Source organism: Calidris pugnax, unplaced genomic scaffold (assembly GCF_001431845.1).
Source record: "Calidris pugnax isolate Ruff unplaced genomic scaffold, ASM143184v1 scaffold14, whole genome shotgun sequence".
NCBI classification, from domain to species: domain Eukaryota; kingdom Metazoa; phylum Chordata; class Aves; order Charadriiformes; family Scolopacidae; genus Calidris; species Calidris pugnax.
Window position 1 is genome coordinate 2,829,407 of NW_015090793.1, and position 20,963 is coordinate 2,850,369.

General features: G+C 36.8%; 1 protein-coding gene across 4 annotated transcripts in view; it reads left to right on the forward strand.

Annotated features, from left to right (window-relative positions):
- KIAA0232 (KIAA0232 ortholog) overlaps positions 1-20,963 on the forward strand; it is a 70,340-nt gene that overhangs the window by 1,327 nt on the left and 48,050 nt on the right. For 2 of the 4 annotated variants that reach the window (XM_014966765.1, XM_014966764.1), the window contains exon 2: positions 16,403-16,906. The exons of 1 other annotated variant lie outside the window; for it this stretch is intronic. In XM_014966765.1, the coding sequence (XP_014822251.1) occupies positions 16,676-16,906 (231 nt within the window). In that variant the 5' untranslated portion in view covers positions 16,403-16,675. The remainder of the gene's footprint in view (positions 1-16,402; positions 16,907-20,963) is intronic. One more of the 4 variants, XM_014966767.1, reaches the window with a different exon arrangement.

The following is a 20,963-nucleotide window of genomic DNA, read 5'->3' on the forward strand; positions in this document are numbered from 1 at the left end:
AGGTGGGGTGGGAGGGGGGGGGAAGGACGGGACGCGCACACCCGGCAAGGTTTGGCGAAGGTTACAGCTGAATGCAGAAGTGACACGAACTGACACTTGGTTCCAGCAAACTCATTGCCGCCTTCTCCTCGTGTTGGCTCGGTTCAAAAGTGCGCAGCTAGTGGGGTCGTGTTATGAAACTTTGAGAAAAGAGAAAGTGCAGCCCTTTATTATTATTATTATTATTTTCTATTTTGTCTTTGTTTTAATTACTCACTGCGGTACCGGGTGCTGATCTGAAGGGTGAAAATAGTATGATTTTCTTGCCCTTTCAAAGAAAAGACATTTCTATATTCCTGTGTTTTCTGTATATAAATAATATGGGTTGTAGTTTATAGGCCTGGGATCAGAGGACACTGTGCTACCAGTAGTTGATTTTCCTCCTGCAGACCCTTTTAAATGTTTAGGTTTTTACCCTTCTGTTGCACATCATGTATTACTTCTGTGCTCCTGGTATGAGGTGAGAATTGCTGAGGAAATTTGGTTTCTTAGCTGTCAAAAGTGAGCTCGTGATGATTCAGTAGATAATTGTGTAAAACAAACTACTTCACTGCAGTGCTTAAAACCCAAGTGCGGGCTTCTTATAATCCATGGGAGCCTGAAATTGACGTTTTTCTTTATTGTTTAAGACAAAAATATGCCTTTTAAAAGTAAATGACATGGAACTTGATTGTTACTTGACATGTAACTGTACAGATTTTATTTTGTACTAATCCTCCATCTGCTGTTTCTTGTCAGTATGGATATGCTAAAACAGTAGTGTACAACCCCTCCCAATCAATAAAGCATATCATATAGGTATCTAAATCTTCTATTTTGATCATTGAGATATAAGAGGGGATGTAGGTAACTGGAATAAAATTAGTAGTACGTTATGTATTTATAATGTTCTCAAAGACTAAGAATTACAGGGGAAATCCTGATTTGTACCCTCCATTGAAAGCATCAGCAGTTTATATCCCTGCCATATTCTGCTTAGCAGATATTCCCACACGTACAGTCACAGAAGTTTATCAGTTCATTTGTTTCGTGCACAGCAGGGGTAATGATTCTTTGAGATGACAGATTCTGCAAATTTGTATTGGATACATGACCCTCTAGTTTTTCTGCTCATCAGCAGGGGAATCCTAAGGAAAGGAAGGGGCAAACAGATTCGTATGTGACCCAGGAGGAAAAACTGGAGGCCTCAAACTTCTTATCTTAATATGCTGATTTCATAGCCTGTGTTCCCCACTGCTTTTGTTGTTGTTGCTATTCGTTATTCTTCCAAGTAAGACAAATTCCATAGGGGTAAAATGATGTCAGCATTTTCCTTTGCTCATTTGCTGTGCATTCTAGCAGGAACAGGGACAGAGGAAGAAGATTATCTAGGTACTGCTCAAAACTTCATTATTCGTCCTTCTTGAGAATCTTGATTCTAGGTGAATCGGGGGAATGAAGGAAGCCAAGAGGTTGGTTTTATTCTTAGAATGGGTGAATTTTCTGTGGAAATCAGAATCTGTAGAGTCAGAATAGACTTTCTGTCTACTTAACTAGAACCCTTGCAAAATCATCTATCAGTTTGCCGCTTCTTTGATCTTTGCGTAAAGAAGCATACAAAATTTGTAATAATAGATGTCAAAAGTAGTATGTGTTAAATACTTCCTTTAAAGCCATCTAAACATTAATGTGGTTAAGAAATTTGAGCTTTTTTTTTTTTTTAATCTGGGTTTTTCTGTAGTTTGTGAGAGTAGTTCCTTGTTATTCCATTGCAGCTTGTTTTTCTTCTTTATTAAGACATCCATTTATAGCATGGATTCCATACCTGACTGATGGACTGATAGTGTAAAGCCCCTAAAATTGTATAATGGTAATAATGACTGATAGCTAATATCTAAAACTTGTAACTTATTACTACAATAAGAGGAGCAACAATATCTGGTAAAGCAGAATGTAATGAAGACAGCAAGACTTGGAATTCCTGGAGGCTAAGAGAGGTAGCAGGCACTCTTCTAGTTATCTGCACTGCTAGTGGAGCTTGGAATACAAATGATCTTCTAGAAGCTAATTAATATACTCTGTTTATGGGGATAGTTTCTTCAGTATTGTGGAACAGAGATTGGAATCCTTCATTTTAGTCCAAGAACTGTGACAGACTGGTTAGATAATTTTTAAATGTAATTATAGACATGAGTTATTGGGTTGTGTTAACCTCCCTCCTTCCACCCCAACCCCGCCCTAAGAATTTTTTCCCAGTAAAGTCAGTTTCGTGATACAAAATAAAAATGTTCAAATGACTATTTCAATGCTCAGTTGCATTTCAATCTACAGACAAAAAGAAAACGGGCTGATAGGAAGGAAAACAATGTTTTTTCATAATTTGGAAATAATTTACCAGATTTTTCTAGGCAAAATACCAGGTAACTGCAGGACTGTCAGAGTTTTTTAGTAGAAGACCTAGACAAGCTAGTTACAGTATTTTGACTAAAAAGCATCTTGTTCTAATTTAAAAATAGTTGGTTGGGTGCATTTATAATGAATGGTGAGGGATTGAATGTGTATTTTATTGGGCCGTGGGGGGGGGGGGGGGGGCTGGGGGAGGTGTTGAGTGGTTTGAACTTTCAGTACAAAGATTATTCTTTCATAGACTTCTTCCTAGAAGTTATTTCTCTAGCTTTATTGGAAGCTACTGAATATTTCTAATTTTTAACCTGCTATTTCCTTTATAATTTCATATGCAAATGTTTGGATTTACCTGCATAAAACTATTCGTTGATTATTTCTGCATCATCTAGATTGTATTCACAACTTAGCTTCTGTACATCCACTTTGGTATCTGTCTTTCCAAGAGATTTATTTCTAAGGCAGTAGTGTGGAAATTTCAATTATGAAGGATTTAAATTCATTTTTCACTGTTGTGATGTTATATGTCATAAGTGAATTATGTCCTGCTAAGTTTGTGCAAAGTCTGTGCTCAGGCTATCGCTATAACAATTTTCATTTTTAATATAATTTGGGGAATGTTAAAATTTCTGGTATTTACTGTATTGAGGAGGAAGTTTCAAATATGCTAATTTTACTTTTGTCTGTAACTTTCTAGGACTTATTCTAGAAAGGATTGCATGTGAAAATTTATACTCTGTGCAAAAAACTTGTTAATAAATAAAAATAAATCTGAATAGTTTTGTGTTCTTTTTGTAACTTTTAAAAATCTTCCTCTAGTTACTATTACATTTATATAAGGAACAAGGTCTGCTGGATAGAAGTCTGGACTAGGATTGAAGAGACATGCAGTCTTCTATCTGCTCTGTCACTGAATTAATTCAAGCAAATTGTTTCATCTAAATGTGCCTGTCCTTAAGATGCTGCAAGGAAAGGAGGAGCTGCCTTTTATATATTATTAAATTTTGTTAGTGTGGGGTTTTTTGTTGTTTTTATGGTTTGGTTAGATAACTAGCTTGGTTGTAGAAGAATTCTGAAGGGAGCCATAATTGCATCACAGAAGAAATTTTGCATCTATAGGCTGTGGAAGAAAGTACAGAGAGTGAGGTAAGAGAGACTAGGGGTAGCTGAAGGCCGGAAAAAATAAAGCAAGTTTTCATAAGATTGCATAGTTTTAACATCAGAATGGCAGAGTTGAGTTGCAAGATACGCTCTGCAAGGTTATTCCAGGTAGTGTTGGTTTAGTCAGGATTTAGACTGAGATAATCTTCAACAGTAAAGTGAGAAAACGTGCTAAAACATACACAGAGTGATTAAGGAAATTATGTTGGTCATTTAGCATGTGTCATATGTGCTTTTTAAGAAAATGAAGTGTTTTATTAGCCTGAAGAAAAAAGGCTGCTTGAAGCATCCCTAATGAAAAAATCAGTAATGCGTATTGCTGCCATTGGATGAGTAATTAATTCCCACTAATTCTTTGTGACACTGTAATCTGTTATTACAAACTTGAAACAAATTTGAAGACTCTAGCTAAGTGGGAGCAGAGCATTAAAACACTGCATTGAATTTAGGACACTGGAATATCTTGAAAGAAACAGAGCCAGCTTCCAGTGATCTGTCTGATTGATAACTTATGAAAGTTCAGGAAAAGCTTTTACTGTTTCATGATATTTTAATTCTGCTGGCTGAAGGTTTTGAGCTAATGACTGTTACTAATTAGCTAAAGGTTGCTGTTGAGTGACTTTTGATTGTCCTGGTTCTGTCCTCTCTGGGGTAGAAGTTCACTCTGCTGCTTATTTGACTATTTCACTTAACAGTGAAACAGAATAACCTGTAGGAATTCTTCTTTTATTAAAGATTTTATAGCTACTTTGTTTGAAGTAATGTTGAATTGTGTGAGGTGGCACAAGAGTTTAAAATGTTTCTGTAAGACCAGATATTAGTTTAATTTTTATATTTGTATAGATCATTTTTTTGCCAGCTTCTCTGAACAGGGTATCTGATCAGCTTGAGAGAAACCTCAGAGTTCCAGTTTTCAGTAACTTTGTTCTTAAGTTGTGAAACAAATGCCTTGGTTAACAGTACAGTAACTTCCTTGAAAAGAAGTAATATAATGCTGACCTGCTGTTTTTGTAAGAGGTTTTCTGGTGGTGATAGTTAAATATTTTCCATTTTAGGAAAATAAGGTTTCCAGCTGTCACTTCAAGTAGCAAACAGCAAATTTATTATTTTAAGAGCAATATTAACTTGTCCTACCTGTTACATTTGCAAGCTTTTTTTTTTATATAAGTAATAGCCTTTTAAAGCAACATACTTAATCATAGAAGTGGCGAAATGATATGGCAACAAATATCACCACTGTTTTTATGGAAGAAGAAGATGAAAAAGTTGTTCTCCTGACAATCTTAAAATATAAACTGGACAAACAATGCCTATGCAAATGCACTCAAGTGCTGGAAAATATATTTTTTGTTGTGAATTGTTACTCTGTTTAAACTTGCAGAGTCTCCTACTTCTGATCTCAATTTCACAAACATATAGAGTTTAATTTACTAACATTTTGGATTAAAAATTAGAGATAGTAGAAGTGCAGGAGAAAAGCATTTGAAACAATTTCTTTTGTAGGTCTGCCGTATTTTCTTTGCTGCAAAGTCAGTACCTTCTCTGCTGGTTACGCCATAGACCTTGCAAATTCAACTTGTCAGAACTGTTTGCGATAACTGAGCCTCTTGTGGCGGGCACATTTTGTACATTTTTACACAGTTATTAGTGGGAACGTTGTCTATATGGGATTTCCAACTGAATTTATGATAACATCTTTTTTTTTTTTTTCATGAAGAGATCCATGGAAAAGACTATATAGTTAGGCAATAGTTATATTTGTTTTTAAACCCTTCATGAGGCTATTTTAAGCTTTTCAAAAAGGTTGTAATTAACTCATTGAATTGTAGACCAAGTATAGAAAACTTCAATAGTAAGCATTCAAAGATGACCTTCATACAAATTAAAGAAGTTAACAAAATGAAGTTAAATGTGTGGTGTGGTCATTAACTAGTTAGATGTTTGTATACAGCTGAATCGCTAACTTTAGAAATATAAATAGCTGCAGAAATACCATAGCCTTTAAATGGGCAGTGGTTATTGGATCTTTGGAATTCATAATTCTTTCTGCTTTTCCTTCCCCAGCTAAAAGATGCAATGTATGTCTAACAATAAATTGCACACTAATTGAAATAACTCTTAGACGGTTGCACTAAAAGAGTGGCCACTGGGCTGCTAGGTGCTGCAGTGGTGTTCCAGCTGAAGCAAAGAGCGGTGAATATTTTATCAGGGTGGCCCCGCTGGTGGCCAGGGGGACAATTCCTTCTGGTGGCTGCCTGTGCCTCGGAGGAGGCTGGCGGCACCCGTTGGGGCCCACTGGTGTCTGTGTCTGCACACTGGGAGGTTATGAAACTGCAGGAAAGTCCCTTTTAATGGGCGCACACGTAACAGTCCTCAGGCCTCCAAGCCATTGCCAGCCCACTTGGGAGCTCAAACAGTGGCCAATACCTGTTAGTAACAGGTTGTTTGAAATGCTCTAGAAGTTGGGTAAATCAAAGACATCAGGAGGGCAGGAAAGAGAGTTGATCAAAATAGTGAGAGCATGTATCTGTTCTTTCCATTACTTGGCTGCATCCTCAGTTGCATTGTTAAGCCCTGCATGTGTCCTTGGTGGCCGAAAGGCCAGTAAGTACAATGAGATACAAGTAGTAGAAAGCTTACAGATTTTACATGCCAAAAGTCCTGAAGATAAATGTCTCAGTGAGCTTAAAATGTATGCGTCCGTTGTGATCTTACTTATGTTTGGGTTTGGTTTTTATTAGCTCCGTTTATGTTTCCTTAAACCTGAGAACAAGTTACTGAAGTGTGCTGATGGTAATCAACGACGTGTGGTCGGTGGCTTGGGTACACAGTGAAAGATACAACTTTTGATAAATAGTGTCCCCGTGAAGATTCTCGTGGGACTGAACCAAAAAGACTGACTGTCTCCTCCGTGACGTTACAGTGAGGCAGGTGTCTCTCCCCAGGACATCCAGGCAATCCCCGCGTGTTACAGACCTGAGGTAAATGGAAGAGAGCAAGGTGTTTGTCACAGGCTTCGCTGGTATGCTGATAACATCTGCAGCTTTAAATTGAAAAACTGAAATCATAGCAATGTCTTCAATGGCAAAAAGAAATGTGGCAGAACAGACTGAAACCTGCTGTCCATGATACTGAAATTACACCGATGGTTGCGAAGTCTGAGCTGAGACAATGTCTGTGTTCTTGAGGCCTTCTGCATTAGCACTCACACCTGAAAGGAGGCTGTAGAGGGATGGGAGTCAGTCTCTTCTCCCAAGTCACAGGAGGTAGGGAAAGAGGAAGTGGCCTCAAGTTGCCCCAGGGGAGGTTCAGATTGGAAAACATTTTTACACTGAAAAGGGTTATTAGACATTGGAATGGGCTGCCCAGGGAAGTGGTTGAGGCACCATCCCTGGAGGTATTTAAAAGATGGGTTGACACAGTGCTTAGTGACATGGTTTAGTGATGGTGGTCGTCAGAGTTAAGTTGATGGTTGGACTAGGTGATCTTAAAGGTCCCTTCCAACCTAGGCAATTCTATGATTCTATAATATTCTATGCTAATTACAGTGCAACACCTGCATCTCTTGTACTTGGAGCAACCAGTAATTTTCGTTGTAGTCTCCAGGCTACTATTGTGGTGAGATTCTGTTTGTTTTGAGGCTGAATCTGGTGAATGATATAAGTACAGAGTACAGTTGCATTGATCAGTAGGGAATCTCTGTAAAAATGTTGGAAGTACATATCATACCTGTTGGAAGTACCTGGATTGGCTTCCACACTTCACGTTCCAAAGAAGTGGTCTGAAAGACTTGCATCTGAGTTAGCTAAAATGTAGCTTTCTGCTTAAAGTGCTGAAAGAAGCAACCCCACTTTCTTATCCAGATGTAGAAATTTTGTGACAATGGGGTGAGGTGATTGCTTATGTGTATTAAGACTAGCCCACCAAAAAATGAGGGTTTTTTTTTCCATTTGGAACAAACTGATCCAGTTTGTCCCTGCAACCCCACAGTGGATGGGTTAAGTGTAAGGACAGAAGGTGAGAGCACCAGGAAGGGATGGGAGAAAGAGTAGACCATCCTCTCTTGGCAGTATGGAGTCACGGTGCAGTTTCTAGTACGGTGACTAGCCTTTGAGTCGACAGCCACACAGGTTTCTCTGCCAAGATGCTGCTGCTGGTATCATCTCTTGGAAGTTAGTTACTGCTGGCGTAAAAACCATCACTTCTGGTTTTTACAGACTGGAACTTGTGCTGGCAATAGTGGTAATTAATTCAAATTTTGTCAGTTATATGCAGCATTGTTTTAAGTGGATTTTTTTTTAATGTGAAAAATATTTACTTAAATTCGTTGTCATTGCGTGCTGATTTGTATTTTTATACTTATTAAAAAATTACCATATTTTGAAGTTACATGGTATGTGTACATTTTTCTTTTTTTCAGATAGGATTTTAAAAAATTGTAGTCTTGTTTAAAGAAAGGAGTAAAACCTATTTCAAGCACTGGTTTTAAGCAAGCTTGAAATTTAGTTCAAAATCCAGTCCAGAGAGTAACAAACTAAACTGGAAGAAAAAACTTCTCGTGGCAGTTTGTTCATTGTTTTTTTAAGAATGGAATTATTTAGGACTGTATTAGTAACTGGATAATTTTGGATGAATTCTTACTTGAATAATGTAAATGTTGCCATTGTTAATGGCAGCTGGTCATTCAAAATTAGTGAAGCAGTATTCACTCCTAGTTTCAGGCAGTCCATCTTTCAATTTACTAAGTCTGATCAATGTTTGAAGGTGTTTTTAACAGTTGTAAGCCCTTCTTAAACTTATACTGAAAATTTTGGAGACTTAATGCTTTGAGTTGGAGGGGGTGGAGGTCACAGATGTGCTGTACTTACACTTACCTGGTAAGAGTGCATAACAAACTGTGGTACCAGAAACTGTTTTATTTGTCAGTTTTCATTTTTTTCAGAAATGTTCTGGGCTCCATTATGTCTATTGAAATGGAAGCAGTGGCTACGTGCTGCATAATGAAGTGTTTGCTTTTGGGTTTTTTTAATGCATCTTTAATATTGAGTCTTGACATCCTGCAACTGTTTCCTGAGTGATGCTATGAAATAACAATACTTCTCTCTTGAAGGTAGAATTTACTTCCTAAATTATCAAGACACCTATTGAACCATGATCAGCAAAACTTGCCAACTATCAGGGCTTATTAATTATATTTTTAAATTGTATTATATATAGTTAAGAACTACTTCCTAGGTCTCCACTATGAAGGGATGCTTCTTACAAGTCTGCTATATGTAGTAGGAACCCTTTTGAAAGAGTCTGTTTATGAAGCCACTTTCAGACCTTTTTACAATTCTATAAAGTGATGAAATTTTGGTATGTGGTGGGCATAGTAGGCTGTGACAGTTCTTCACAGTGTCTGTAGGTTTTGCTGCTGGGTCAGACTTTTCCATCTTGCCTTTTTCTTTTTTTTTTTTTTTCTTCCCTAATTTACAAATTGTACATTTTCTAGCTTATATCAGGTGTTTGTTTTGAGAAAGTGGAGAGTATTCAGATTACTGAGAATTTGGGATTTTGGATGTGCAGGTGCCTCACCTGCTAATTCTGTGGTCAGGTAACAGTTGTTTCCCATAGCTCAGTTTTTGCTCTCTGATGGGATTAATATTCTGTCACCTTGTCACAAAGTTCATATATGGTAATGATGCGCAGCCCTGTGAGTGCATCAGCTAATTTAACTCCTCTAGCTACTTTCGGGGTTTTTTTTTTTGAAGTGTTCTTGTATTATGGTGAACATGAATGTTTTATAAGAACAGCTGTACTGGTTCAGACAAAGGCTTTGTCAAATCCGGTACTTGTCCGCAACAGCATCTGTAAGTAAGTTGTTAGGAAGGAAAAAGAATAGGGAGAGTGTATGTGATACCTCTCCTGAAGACTCCCTCAGCCTCACGCTATTTTCAGTCTAGGGGATTTCCTGAGCCTGATGTGGTTTGTCTAGTTGGAAACTGTCAAGGGATCTCTCTTGTTCAATTTCCTTTGACGCCCATCTAATATTTTTTTTTTTTTTTTGAGTCCTCAGTATCTTTTGACAAGGAGTTCCTACCTGTTGTGTCAAGTTCTGTACATAGCTCTTACTAATGTGTTGGTACTTTTCTATTAAAAAAAAAAAAGCAGATTGAACAGTCAATGTCATCCGGGGAGAGGCACATCGTCTTTGATATTACAGAACTGGGGTTGCATGTGATGTACAATACGTGTGCAATACATTAATTCAGTGACACAAAGATGACTTAGGTATGTTCTGTGATTTGCTCTTTTGAGTATTGCTGGGTTTGAGCTTAACGTTTAATGAAATATCTACCATACTACTTAGATCCTGGGATTACTAGTCAGCTCACGACTCATTGTTCCATAAATTAATACCATGAGGTTCTTACTCCTCTGTCTCGTTTCAGGTTTACCTATACTGAATTTTGTTTGCCTTTTTATTGCCCAGCCCTGTTTCATAGGGTCTGTATTTTTTCAGTTATTTTGTATTCACTTATCCCTGATAGCTTGCTGTTGTTTGGTAGCTTCTTTGCTGTGTCGCCCATCCCGTTTTCCAGGTCACATAAGCAATGCAGGTCCCAGTGCAGAATCCTACAGAACTGGGTTGGTGACTCCCCTGGTGTCATCTTGGTTACATCTCTGTTCTTTTTCTTTGCTAACCTAAGTAAATAAGGCTTATATGGTAGCTCTTGAATCCTTTGAGTAATTCCATTAAGCTTTTATATAGGATTAGCAGCTTCAGATTTTAATTTGGATAAGTGTTATGAAAATAAGCTTGCAGATTTACAAGAAAAAAAAAATCCTGCAGTGACGCCCACAGACTGGTTTCTGTCCCCTCTGCCAGTTCTCTGACTTGACTGAGTTACACTAGAACCATAGCATGAGCCCAGCCTCGTTAGACATCAGTCAACTCTAAAACACCTATCCATTACAAATGAGATTGTATCATTCTTGCACTTCCCAATAATACTTCTTTAAAAAGGAAATTCTATGTATATCTTAAAAGTGAATTCACAGAGATGCTTTTATTCTTCTGACCACTTTTAGTGTTCCTTGCTTTGATTCCAGCCAGGTGTTTTCATCTGTGTTCCTCATGGCACGCAATGCTTCTGAAGCTCTGTGGCAGAAATTGTCTGAATTGGGATGGAGGGAGAGGCTTGTTTATAGCATAGGTATTATAATTTTTTTTTATTTATGATAATGTTTCAGTGCCTTGGTCATGAATCAAGTCCCTGCTCTGCTGTTTATTAGCCAAATTTCTTAGAGTATCGAGGAATGTGATTAAAAAATAACAACTTCTTTTATTTCTGAATTCACATGTCTTTTAAATTCCATGTGAGTTTTATTAAGGACACAGATTCTATTGTTCCCTAGATTTTAAATAGGCTTTGTTTCTGGGCTTTGACAGTGCCCTTCCCAGTGTGTGGCCATTTGGTTTGTATGTCAAGGATTTGTTTAGATTTTTCACTGAAAGAAACAAAAGAAATGATGGTAAAATTGCTGATGCCTCCATAATGTATGATAACAATTTTGGACTTCGGTTACCATCCTATGATGTGACTGTGCTTTTCATTATCCGTCTTCTAGGGGGGCCTGAAATATACTGAAGTGAATATGTGATTTTAGTGTGTTATTTGTTGACCAAACTTGATAAAATTTTTACTTTGATTTATACTAATTAGGATTTGCATATTTTTGCTACATGTAGTTGTCATGGAGAGGAAGGATTGTTTACTTTTACAACCGTTCTGGGTAAAAATGCTACTTCCAAAAATCTTAGTCCTGGTTAAAAAGTGTCGAGACTTATATCCGCATTATATATAAATAATAATAATAATAAAAGGTAAGAATTCTAGAATGTTTTTTTTTGTCATACATTATCAAAGACCATAGCAGGGGAAAAAAAAACCTGAAAATGACAGCTGTTAATTGTAAACTATGTAATATGCTGACATATTTCACAGAATAATAGAGGAAACTATATAAAACAGCACTTACGACTTAACTATTGTGTGAGAATGTTTTTGGTCTAATTGTTAACATCCAGCAGTAGGCAAAATGAAGCACTGGAAACACAGATGTAATCCCTTTTGGGAGTGGAAGGAAGGAAAAAGATGGAATCTTTATCTTTTATCTAAGAGATCTCTGTAGTAGGCATATCAAAATGTGTAAAGAGTAACTTTGAGGCTTGAGAGACTTTATTTGCAGATTATACAAACAAATAAGATAAAAATTTTTAACTTCTTTCAGAATGTAGATCCTATAATGTATTTTTTTTTTCCACTGAGAGTGTAGACCCTAGTGTCTATAGTGATTTAAGCCTGCAATTTGCTTCCTTTTTAAGTTACCTTTTTATGATCTTCAAGAAATAGTCTGTGGACCTTTAGTTTACCTGAAAGGACAATAGTAAGAGGTATGTTTTTTGCTCTCCTGTTCCAATATTTCTGTTATTTTAAGAGTTGATAGTAGGCATATCTTTAAAAAAGCTTGAAAGCTTGTTAAAACAGTAGGTTTATTTTTTTTTGATTGGAAAAATAAAGTTTGTTCAGAATTTTTCTGTGTAGATACATGATTTTCAGACACCTCTTTGTGCTGATAAAGTACAGATAAGGTTACCTTTGATTGATTCAGTGGGTTTTGTGGTTTGGCTTTGGTCACTGTTTTCCAAGAGCAGAAACGAAGAAAGGCCTTCCTTTTAAGCTCCTTGAAATAACTTTTTTTTGTTTGTTTTTTGTTTTTTGTTTTTTAATATGAAAGAGAATTATGGAGAAAAAAAGTTGTTGGAGACATGGAAATGTCTTGCCTGGCATGAGCGTTTAGCCAATCTGCTCTTTGTGTTGGTAGTCTGGTAAGAACAGTTACTCATACTAGACTTTCTTGGTTGGTTTCTATCAAGCTTCATTGAAGAGTGATTTATTTACACCTTTCTTTTACTGCACTCTGCTAATCTTAGTGTAATTTTACACTATCATGCTGCATTTGTGTAGGCACAAGTGTCACAGGAGGGTGTTTGTGTGGGCCTTTTAATGTAGTACCAAGACAGTTTTTAAAAAAATCTTTTTTTATTATTATTATTTTATGCATTTACTATGACAATACCCGTATTCCATTTCACTTACGGGGAAGACTAGGATTATTTAGTCTTCAAAACTAAGGTTATTGCCATGCAAGAGCCAACTCTGTTGTAGGGAACAGACCTTAAGTGTTCCATTCATCGATCCTTCTTCCTGTTTCTTGCTATAGGTTATTTGAAGGTCTTTATTTTCCATAACTAGATTTCAGGAGAGTAAAACTTGCTTATTGTTGTCTTCTCTCTATTTTAGGTCAAAAGAATGTTTAGTGGCTATCACACTGAGTAGAATTTTGAAAAAGAGTGTCTGTTCCAAGATAGCCCAAGTTGTGGAATCAGAGTGTTTACACAGTATTGTATTCTCATTCCTTTACAAGACACTTCATAAATTGGCTCTTGTGCCTATAGTTGTTAAGCTGTTGACAGCTTATCTAACAGTGACCTTGTTAAGGTCATTGATTATTATTACAAAAACTGGGAGTTACTTAAAAGGAAAAATTTGACTAGGAAGTGGACTAAGTAGAAATTCTTTTGAAAGAATTTCATCATATATTTTTGACTTCAGGAATTGTAAGTAATCAGTAGTTTTCTGCAACTATTGATAGAGATTTGTAAATTTTTATTTGGTCATTTTCATTATAAGACTTGTGCCTTCATCATATTTTATAGCTGGAAATGGAGAAGTCTTTCCAACTTGGTCATCAAAATAATTAGCCTTGCATTAATTACTAGGGCTATATTATAGTCTCCCTGTTCAGATTAGCCATGGTCATTGTGAGGATGGAGAAGGTTATTTTTAGCAAGACAGTGTGAAAAAGGTTAAAAAGAGGTGATAATTTATTTGTCAGAAAACGATATCTCTAAAATCATGCTTCACATCTATTAGCAGAAATGTTCACTCTTTGAGTGACGTGTATCAACTTTGATATGGAAAGCCTCTCTCTAGTATGGGATGGTATAATACTCTGTTTGCATGAAATCTTTTTAATTCTAAAACATAATAGAAGTATGTTTAAGACTTTCTGTAAAACTGAGTACTTGAGACATTTGTAAAATGAGAACTTTCAAATATTATTCCAGAATTTTGTTCAGATTACCAGTTTTTATGTCATGTATATATTTTGAAACTTAAAGTAATGTTAAAATAGGTACTTGAATATGATATTCAAAAAAACTTGACTGTGATATTTGAACATCATAGAAATTTTGTTGTTGTCTTATTTCTTAATTCCTGTGATAACCTGTCTCTCTCTTGCTGTCACTCCCCTCTCCTCCCCATATAAAATAAGCAAGACACACTTTAACTGGTCAGCCAAAGGAAATCAGATTTTTGTCAGCCTAGATCTCAAGAACTGAATTTCTCAAAGGCCTCATGAAAATGAGTGTTAAGAGAGAAGAGAGAGGCCACATTATCACCTCATTCAGGAAAAAGCTGAACTATAAACTCAGTCCTTAGTAGGCGCTAAAGATCTAAACCATGTGTCTAAGGAAGTTTTGATTGAAGTGACTCAGTATCCAGAAGCCCTTTGCGCCTTTAAAGGTCGTCTAGTCCAGTGTTACCTATTGTGTACAGGGATGTCTTTCAATATATCAAGTTGCTCAAAGCCCTGTCCAGCCTGACCTTGAACACTTCAAGTAGGTCATGCACAGCTTCTCTGGACAAGCTGTTCCAGTGTCTCACCACTCTCATCTGGATCTACGGGTAGATGGGAGACCTGCTGAATTAAAATAAATTTAATTTCTTCTTTGGTCACTTTCTCATTTCCCGCTTGGACATGGAGCCATTCACTGTAATTCTTCAGACACCGCCATCCAGACAATTTTTTTTCCCCTCCTGATTTTCCTCTCCATCCGCTTTTTCATAATTCCCCTTTCCAATGGAGCTTTCTGTGAACTCTGTCAAAAAGTTGTCGATTTCCTGAACATTCAGGCAGTTCTGCTTCATGTCTCAAAGACAAATCAAGAGTGTCAGTTTTCCTGGATCTTTGAAACAGGGGGTTTGAGGGGCTGACTGGAATTGTGGCATTGACTTAGGGAGGGTCTTCATGACATGCTGTGATGGTGGAGTACCAACAGGAGGAGGACAAAATAGATTTTTGAGTGGAATGTTTTTCTTTGGCAATTAAGAGAAAATGAACTCATGAAGAGTTTGGACTTGTGGCTCTTGGTTTGGAGTATCTTGGTCACAATATTAAACTTTTCTCATACCTTGTGTTCTCTAGTTATGTGGTGAAGCAGTGACCCCCAGGCCTTTTGCAGGATGTTTCCACCTACTGTTATTATGAGATTCTGACTAAAATATGTTATTCACAAAGATTGAATACTCTTGCATTACCTACTTTCTGAAAATGAACATTGTAATCGGAGAAGTAAGGTGGTTTTAACATAAGGTTTTGTCAGCTCTGTAGGAAGTGATTATAATGGGTTTCTTTTTGATGGTGTCACAATTGACACAGTAAAGATCTGGAATATGTAGTTGTACCTGGTGGTGATTTAAAGAAAGCTTCTAAAAACCACAGTATTTTGTTGTGTGGACATAGGTGTCCACTGTAATGTCATATTTCAATTTTGGTCACCAAACACATGCTTTTCACGTGAAATGCTGCCCACAGTATGAAGTTTAGATAGTTATATTAGGTGATGTCTGTTTTGAGTGTGTTGGTCATCTTAACAGTGGGGTTGAAAAAAAAACAGTAGATTTTGCTTAGATCCTTTAGTCTTTGTTTCCTTTCAGATATTTCCTGGTAGGATTTGAACTTTGTTTTCTCTTCTCTTGCTGAGAAGCTGGAGAGAAGAAAGAAGGCCTACACAAATGTCAGTTTGGCATGTGGTTGATTGGCAGACCAGTCCAAAAAACCCATTTTTGGTTTTTTTCTGAGTTAGAGGGCAGAATGGCTACAAATGTGGTGCTTGCATCTTCTGCCCCTTACTTACCAAGATTGATTTGGGATTGTGGGTGGTGTAAGTCTTAGGATGGTTTGTCTATTTTAGGATACGCTTTAGAGCGTGAGCTCTCAGGTAAGATTGGCATATGCTTTCTGTAAAGAGGGTTAAATGTTAATTCTGGCACTGATAAATTATGTTCTGCCTATTTTTTTAAGTTTTCATGAGGACAGATTTTGGATGATAAAATGCTTTGCTATCCCGAGGCAAGGCAAATATTGGAACTAAAAAGCCTCCAAAAAACCCAAGCCTGAATATGGTGGAAGGATTTATGAAACTCCTGGACAGATGAATTTCATAAATTTGGTGTTTATAAAACAAGATGCTTTTTTCTATTCCAGAAATGGAAATCACTGCAAAATAGTATGATTATATTGTCTTCTAATGATAGAAAATATACAGCTGGTCTTTGTGCAAACTGACATAAATTGTTGTGTTTTTTTTTATCGAAGTGGAGGTTTTTTCAGCTGCTAGTGAAAGTAATAAAATCTCAACTTTCTCATAGAGCTGGGTCAAACATATTTCACTCAATGGATTAGTTTAAAGTCTTTGATGAAAGGGTCTCTCTTCCTGCGTTAAAAAGTACCTTTCTTAAAAGTCACCTTTAAACTTGGAATAATTCCTGTTACTCTTCAAAATGACTCTGAATAGGAGTACTATATATATGCCTTAAGCAGTAAATAAATGACTGCTTTCTACATTGGGTGTTTTTTTCACTGTTTAATGTTACTCATGTATGGATACACATTATCACAACTTATCATTTTTTCCTCTTTATAGGTCCTGCTGGGGACTTGCATCTGGCCTCAATGTGAAATTAAGGTAGAAAAACACATCTACATATGTGTTTGCTATTAGGATTTAGTTTATTCACTGGTCATGCCTGAAGAGTGATGTTCGTCTCTAGACGGCTAACTGCCAGGAAATATAAATGATTGTCCTAGAAGTCAAGCCTCTCTCCTATTTACTGGAGTGAAAATCACCTCCAGATATCGACGGAATATCAACTACAGAAAATGCTTCACGTTATAAGGATGCCAACCACCTAGATTCATGCGCCCTATCTGTACAGTTGTTGTGGATGGTTTGCCATCTGAAAGCTCCTCAAGCTCTTATCCAGGCCCTGTATCTGTTTCTGAAATGTCTCTGCTACATGCTTTGGGTCCAGTGCAGACCTGGCTGGGACAAGAGCTAGAGAAGTGTGGCATTGATGCCATGATTTATACTCGGTATGTCCTCAGTCTTCTGCTGCATGATAGCTATGACTACGACCTGCAGGAACAGGTATTTACATATTTTAGATGTTGTCCAGTGAAAGTGAGTTTTTGTATCAGTTATGTTTTGTGTATTTTACATGGGTATGGCTCAGATGGGGAGGCGGTTGTCTTGCAGTGTGTGGGTGGAAGGGGGGTAAAACCACACGGGAATCAAATTTGATGGGTGAAGTGAGATTAATGTAGTTAGTGTGCTGTATGAGCAATTACATTAAGCAGAATTTTCACATTGCTACGATTGATACCAGAATTAGCAACACTGGAATGTTCTGTATCGTAAATGCAGACATTCAGTACTTGTTAATTTAATATTGGAACATTAGTAAACTAATGTAATTATTGTAAACTGTGTGTCCAATTGCCCTGCTTCATAGTAGTTTTTAGACCCCCCATCACTTCCCCTCATAGATTTCATCTTGTGCTATTTTCAGTAAAGAATAAAAAAACCCCACCATACTTTCTTTTTAGCATTCAAATATTTAAAATGTATTATTGCACATACATTATTCATCTCTTCTATAAGAATGTTAATGATGAATCCTGATAAAAGGCATGCAAAAGAGTTGTGGAACAGTGAGTCTCTCTACATGGCTGTTACTCAGAAAAGGCAGGGGAAGACAAGTGAGTCTGTGTATCAGAAAGGCACAATTGTATTACTTCTTCCATCTGCCTTTATTACTATGGATTTTATATGTCCTTAGAACATACTTTTCAGTCCTGATTTCACCTCTCTTTCTTTTTTTCTTTTTAATTTCTCTGCATCATCAACCTATATCAAAATACTTTCCCTAGTGGAGTTGTCTGGATATAGGACTCGGGGAAGTTCTGGTGTTTTCAACAAGGGATGAGGATGCTGTTGATCATAGACTTCCTCTTATAAAGTGGCTGTGATTACAGTGGGGAGGAAGGAAAGCAAATACCTCTTATTTGGTGGCTTAATTATTAGTTCTTTTTTGTTTTTGTTGTTTTGGTTATACTTCGTACATTACTATCTAACTGCTCCAGAACTTTCAATGTTTTCTACTTTACCTTTTCAAAAATCTAGCAAGACCAGGGCAGGGCTTTTTGGAATAGATGTAAATGTAGCTGAAGCAGAAAAAAATTGTCTGATGCTGCCAGTTTCTGAACTCTTAGCAACCCATGTAAATGCAGCTGAAGCAGAAAAAAAATTGTCAGATGCTGCCAGTTTCTGAACTCTTAGCAACCATTACTGTGCATAAAAGCCTTCGTGCTTTCATTGTGCGAAACAGAAAAATTTATGTGCAAAAATAATTTTTGTTCAAAATTTTATCTGGCAGCAGTGGAAGTCACTAGGAACAACCTCATGGTTAAGGATAATAATAATTCAAAAAACCCACACTGTAAGCAATTTTTAGAATGTACTTGAACAGTGAACTTATTTAGGTCTTGGTCAGATGTGAATAACTGTATTTTAGAAGGGGACAGAATAAAGTTCCAAAACCTGTTTTGAAAGGTGGGTATGGGATGAGGACAGAAAAAGGAAACTAAGTGAAACCACACCAGAATTTGAGGAGCTTTATAGATACCCCTGTCGCCTTGGGGAAAAAAGACTTCTTTCTTTTCAGTCCATTTTAGAGCACAGTCAAAGCTGTGAAGTCAGTACTGTGATAATTTGAAATGACTTAAGTGCCAAAATTAGTTTTCTTTTTATCAGGATTTGCAAGAAGCAGGGTAACTGTATTATGCAAACCTCATTCGGTTTATTTCTCATTTTGATACCTTAACTGGCTACTTTGTGGGTTGATAGTGGAGCTTTAAGGAATGTGCCTGTTCTTTTTCCAAGTTGATTATCTGAACCTAATGAGCCAAACAGGGAAGGATACCCCATGCAGACGGGGTAGCCAAAGCCTGTGTTGCTGAGCAGGTGCTGTAGTACAAACGTACAGAGTGTCTTCTGAACGACAGCGAGATTTGAAGAAGCTGGAAGTTTCTTTTCCACCTCCTCCAATTTGATCCTGCTTATAATGTACTTTTGTTGCATTTGTTCCCTCTACTTCAAATAACCATTTTCCACATTTTGAGACTTAATACCAAGTTAGTTTTGGGATGATATTCTGTAATAATGACTGGGTGCATATGTTGTGAAACATACTGTTATCTAATTCCTTTCTCAAATAGCTTAATCTTTAAAGACCGCAAGTACAAATTTCTTACATGGAGTATTAAGGAAATCTTAAAATACATCTGCTTGTACTTCTGTTTAATATTTTACTTATTGCCTACTTGTTGTATGACATCCCATTTTAAAATTAATTTTTGTTTAGTTAAATCATTCAGAAACAAGAAAATCTGTACTCTAAAGCATACATTTGCATATAAGTAGTGTCAACTCAGTTTTGGTGATGGGTACAACATTAAGACAAAGGCGAAAAACAAATACTAGTGTTGTTTATAAATAGAAATCAGGGAAGAGTGCAGCAATTAAACATCTAAATGAGAAACACTTATAGTTGCTGAGTTTGTGTAATTCAGATTAATTCCCAAGAAAGAGTTGATTCCTGGCACCTCAGGAATTTTTTCTCCCATACGATTCCTTTGATTCTTGAGAAAGATCAGAGTTTCCAGGGAAAGAACTGTTCGCATAGTGGGTTTGTTGCAATGATTTCTCCCCAGTGTAGAGGACAGCCAGAAAGGCTCTCTCTTTACAAGTAGCCACATGGAGAAGAGAAGGGACAATGGGTACAAGTTGCTCTGGGTGAAATTTTATCTGAATATGAGAGAGAATTTTTTTTTTAATTATTTTTCTTTTATTGTTGGAACAATTGTTCACTGGAACAACCTCCTCAGGAACATGATAGAGTCCCCATTGCTGCAGGTTTTCAAGATGGAGTAGGATAGGGTGATAGATAATCTTATCTAGGCTCCCTTTCCCTCAAACGAGTGGACCAGATGATCTTTCACAGTCCTTTCCAACCTGGACTGTTATTCTAAGATTCTGCGATTCTTTGCTTCTAGAACTCTGTTCCTGTGGGGAGTCATTAGCCATCACTTCTTCCCCAAAACATAGCAATGACTTGTTTTGAACAGGTTGAAAGGAATGTGTCTGAACACCCAGAATGGGATTACACATATGAGCAATCCATTGCAATGTGTTTTTTGTGGGGGTGGTGAAGAGGACAAATTTAGGAAGTCTTAATCTTATGGATACTTTATAAATCAGCTTCATTAGAAATGTTGCATACTGAAGTTAAGGTGGTCCTTAAGAACCTTTCCACCTCAGAACGTTGATGACATCATTAGCACTGTTTTAGTTGCTTCGGGGAGCCTCCTTCTATGCTTGCTTTATAGTGTCATCAACTGTAGCAGGGAAATGGAACTCTGAAGTCCTTGACTGAGGTTCTGTCACATAAATACAGAAAGATTTAAAATAAAAAATGAATGAAAACCCATCTCCAACCTTACGAGGCATTTCCAGCTATTTAAGATATCAATGTTATTGTGTTATCAGTCACTTCTGTTCACATATAAAATAAGTATTTGAAAAGAATATGGGAGTCTTGATTAAATAGGTCTCCAAGGTTATTTTTGAGAATAAGCAGGATGTTCCCTTCTGGTTTGTTGCTGATGTATAGTATTATTTTATTGACATATTTTTATTTCAACTCATGGGTTTGAACTGAAATATCTATTAAAATAGTGGGAAAATTGATTAGCAGGTATGTTTTGCCCCAGCTGTGTTTAAAATTACTAGAGAACTTTCTTGAAAGGAATCTTGTTTATGGTAAATTGCACTCTGGTACCAAAATCTTCCTGAGCTGCTGTGGTTATATAGATGTTATCGAGATTACCTATAATTACCTATCGATAATTACCTATCGAGAATTACTGTAATACCTCCTAAATATGCACACTTTAAATATTTTTTTATAAAATACTCAAATGAACTTATCATTGGCATTTATAACAAAATTCTTATTCAAGCCGTACTTGCCACTTTTGAAGTGAATCTAAAAGCACAAGACCTATAAATTCTTAAGTGCTCCTTCATTCTTAGTGTGTGCACTTCTTATTTTATTTTCTTCTCCTTCCCCCCGCCCCCCCCCCCC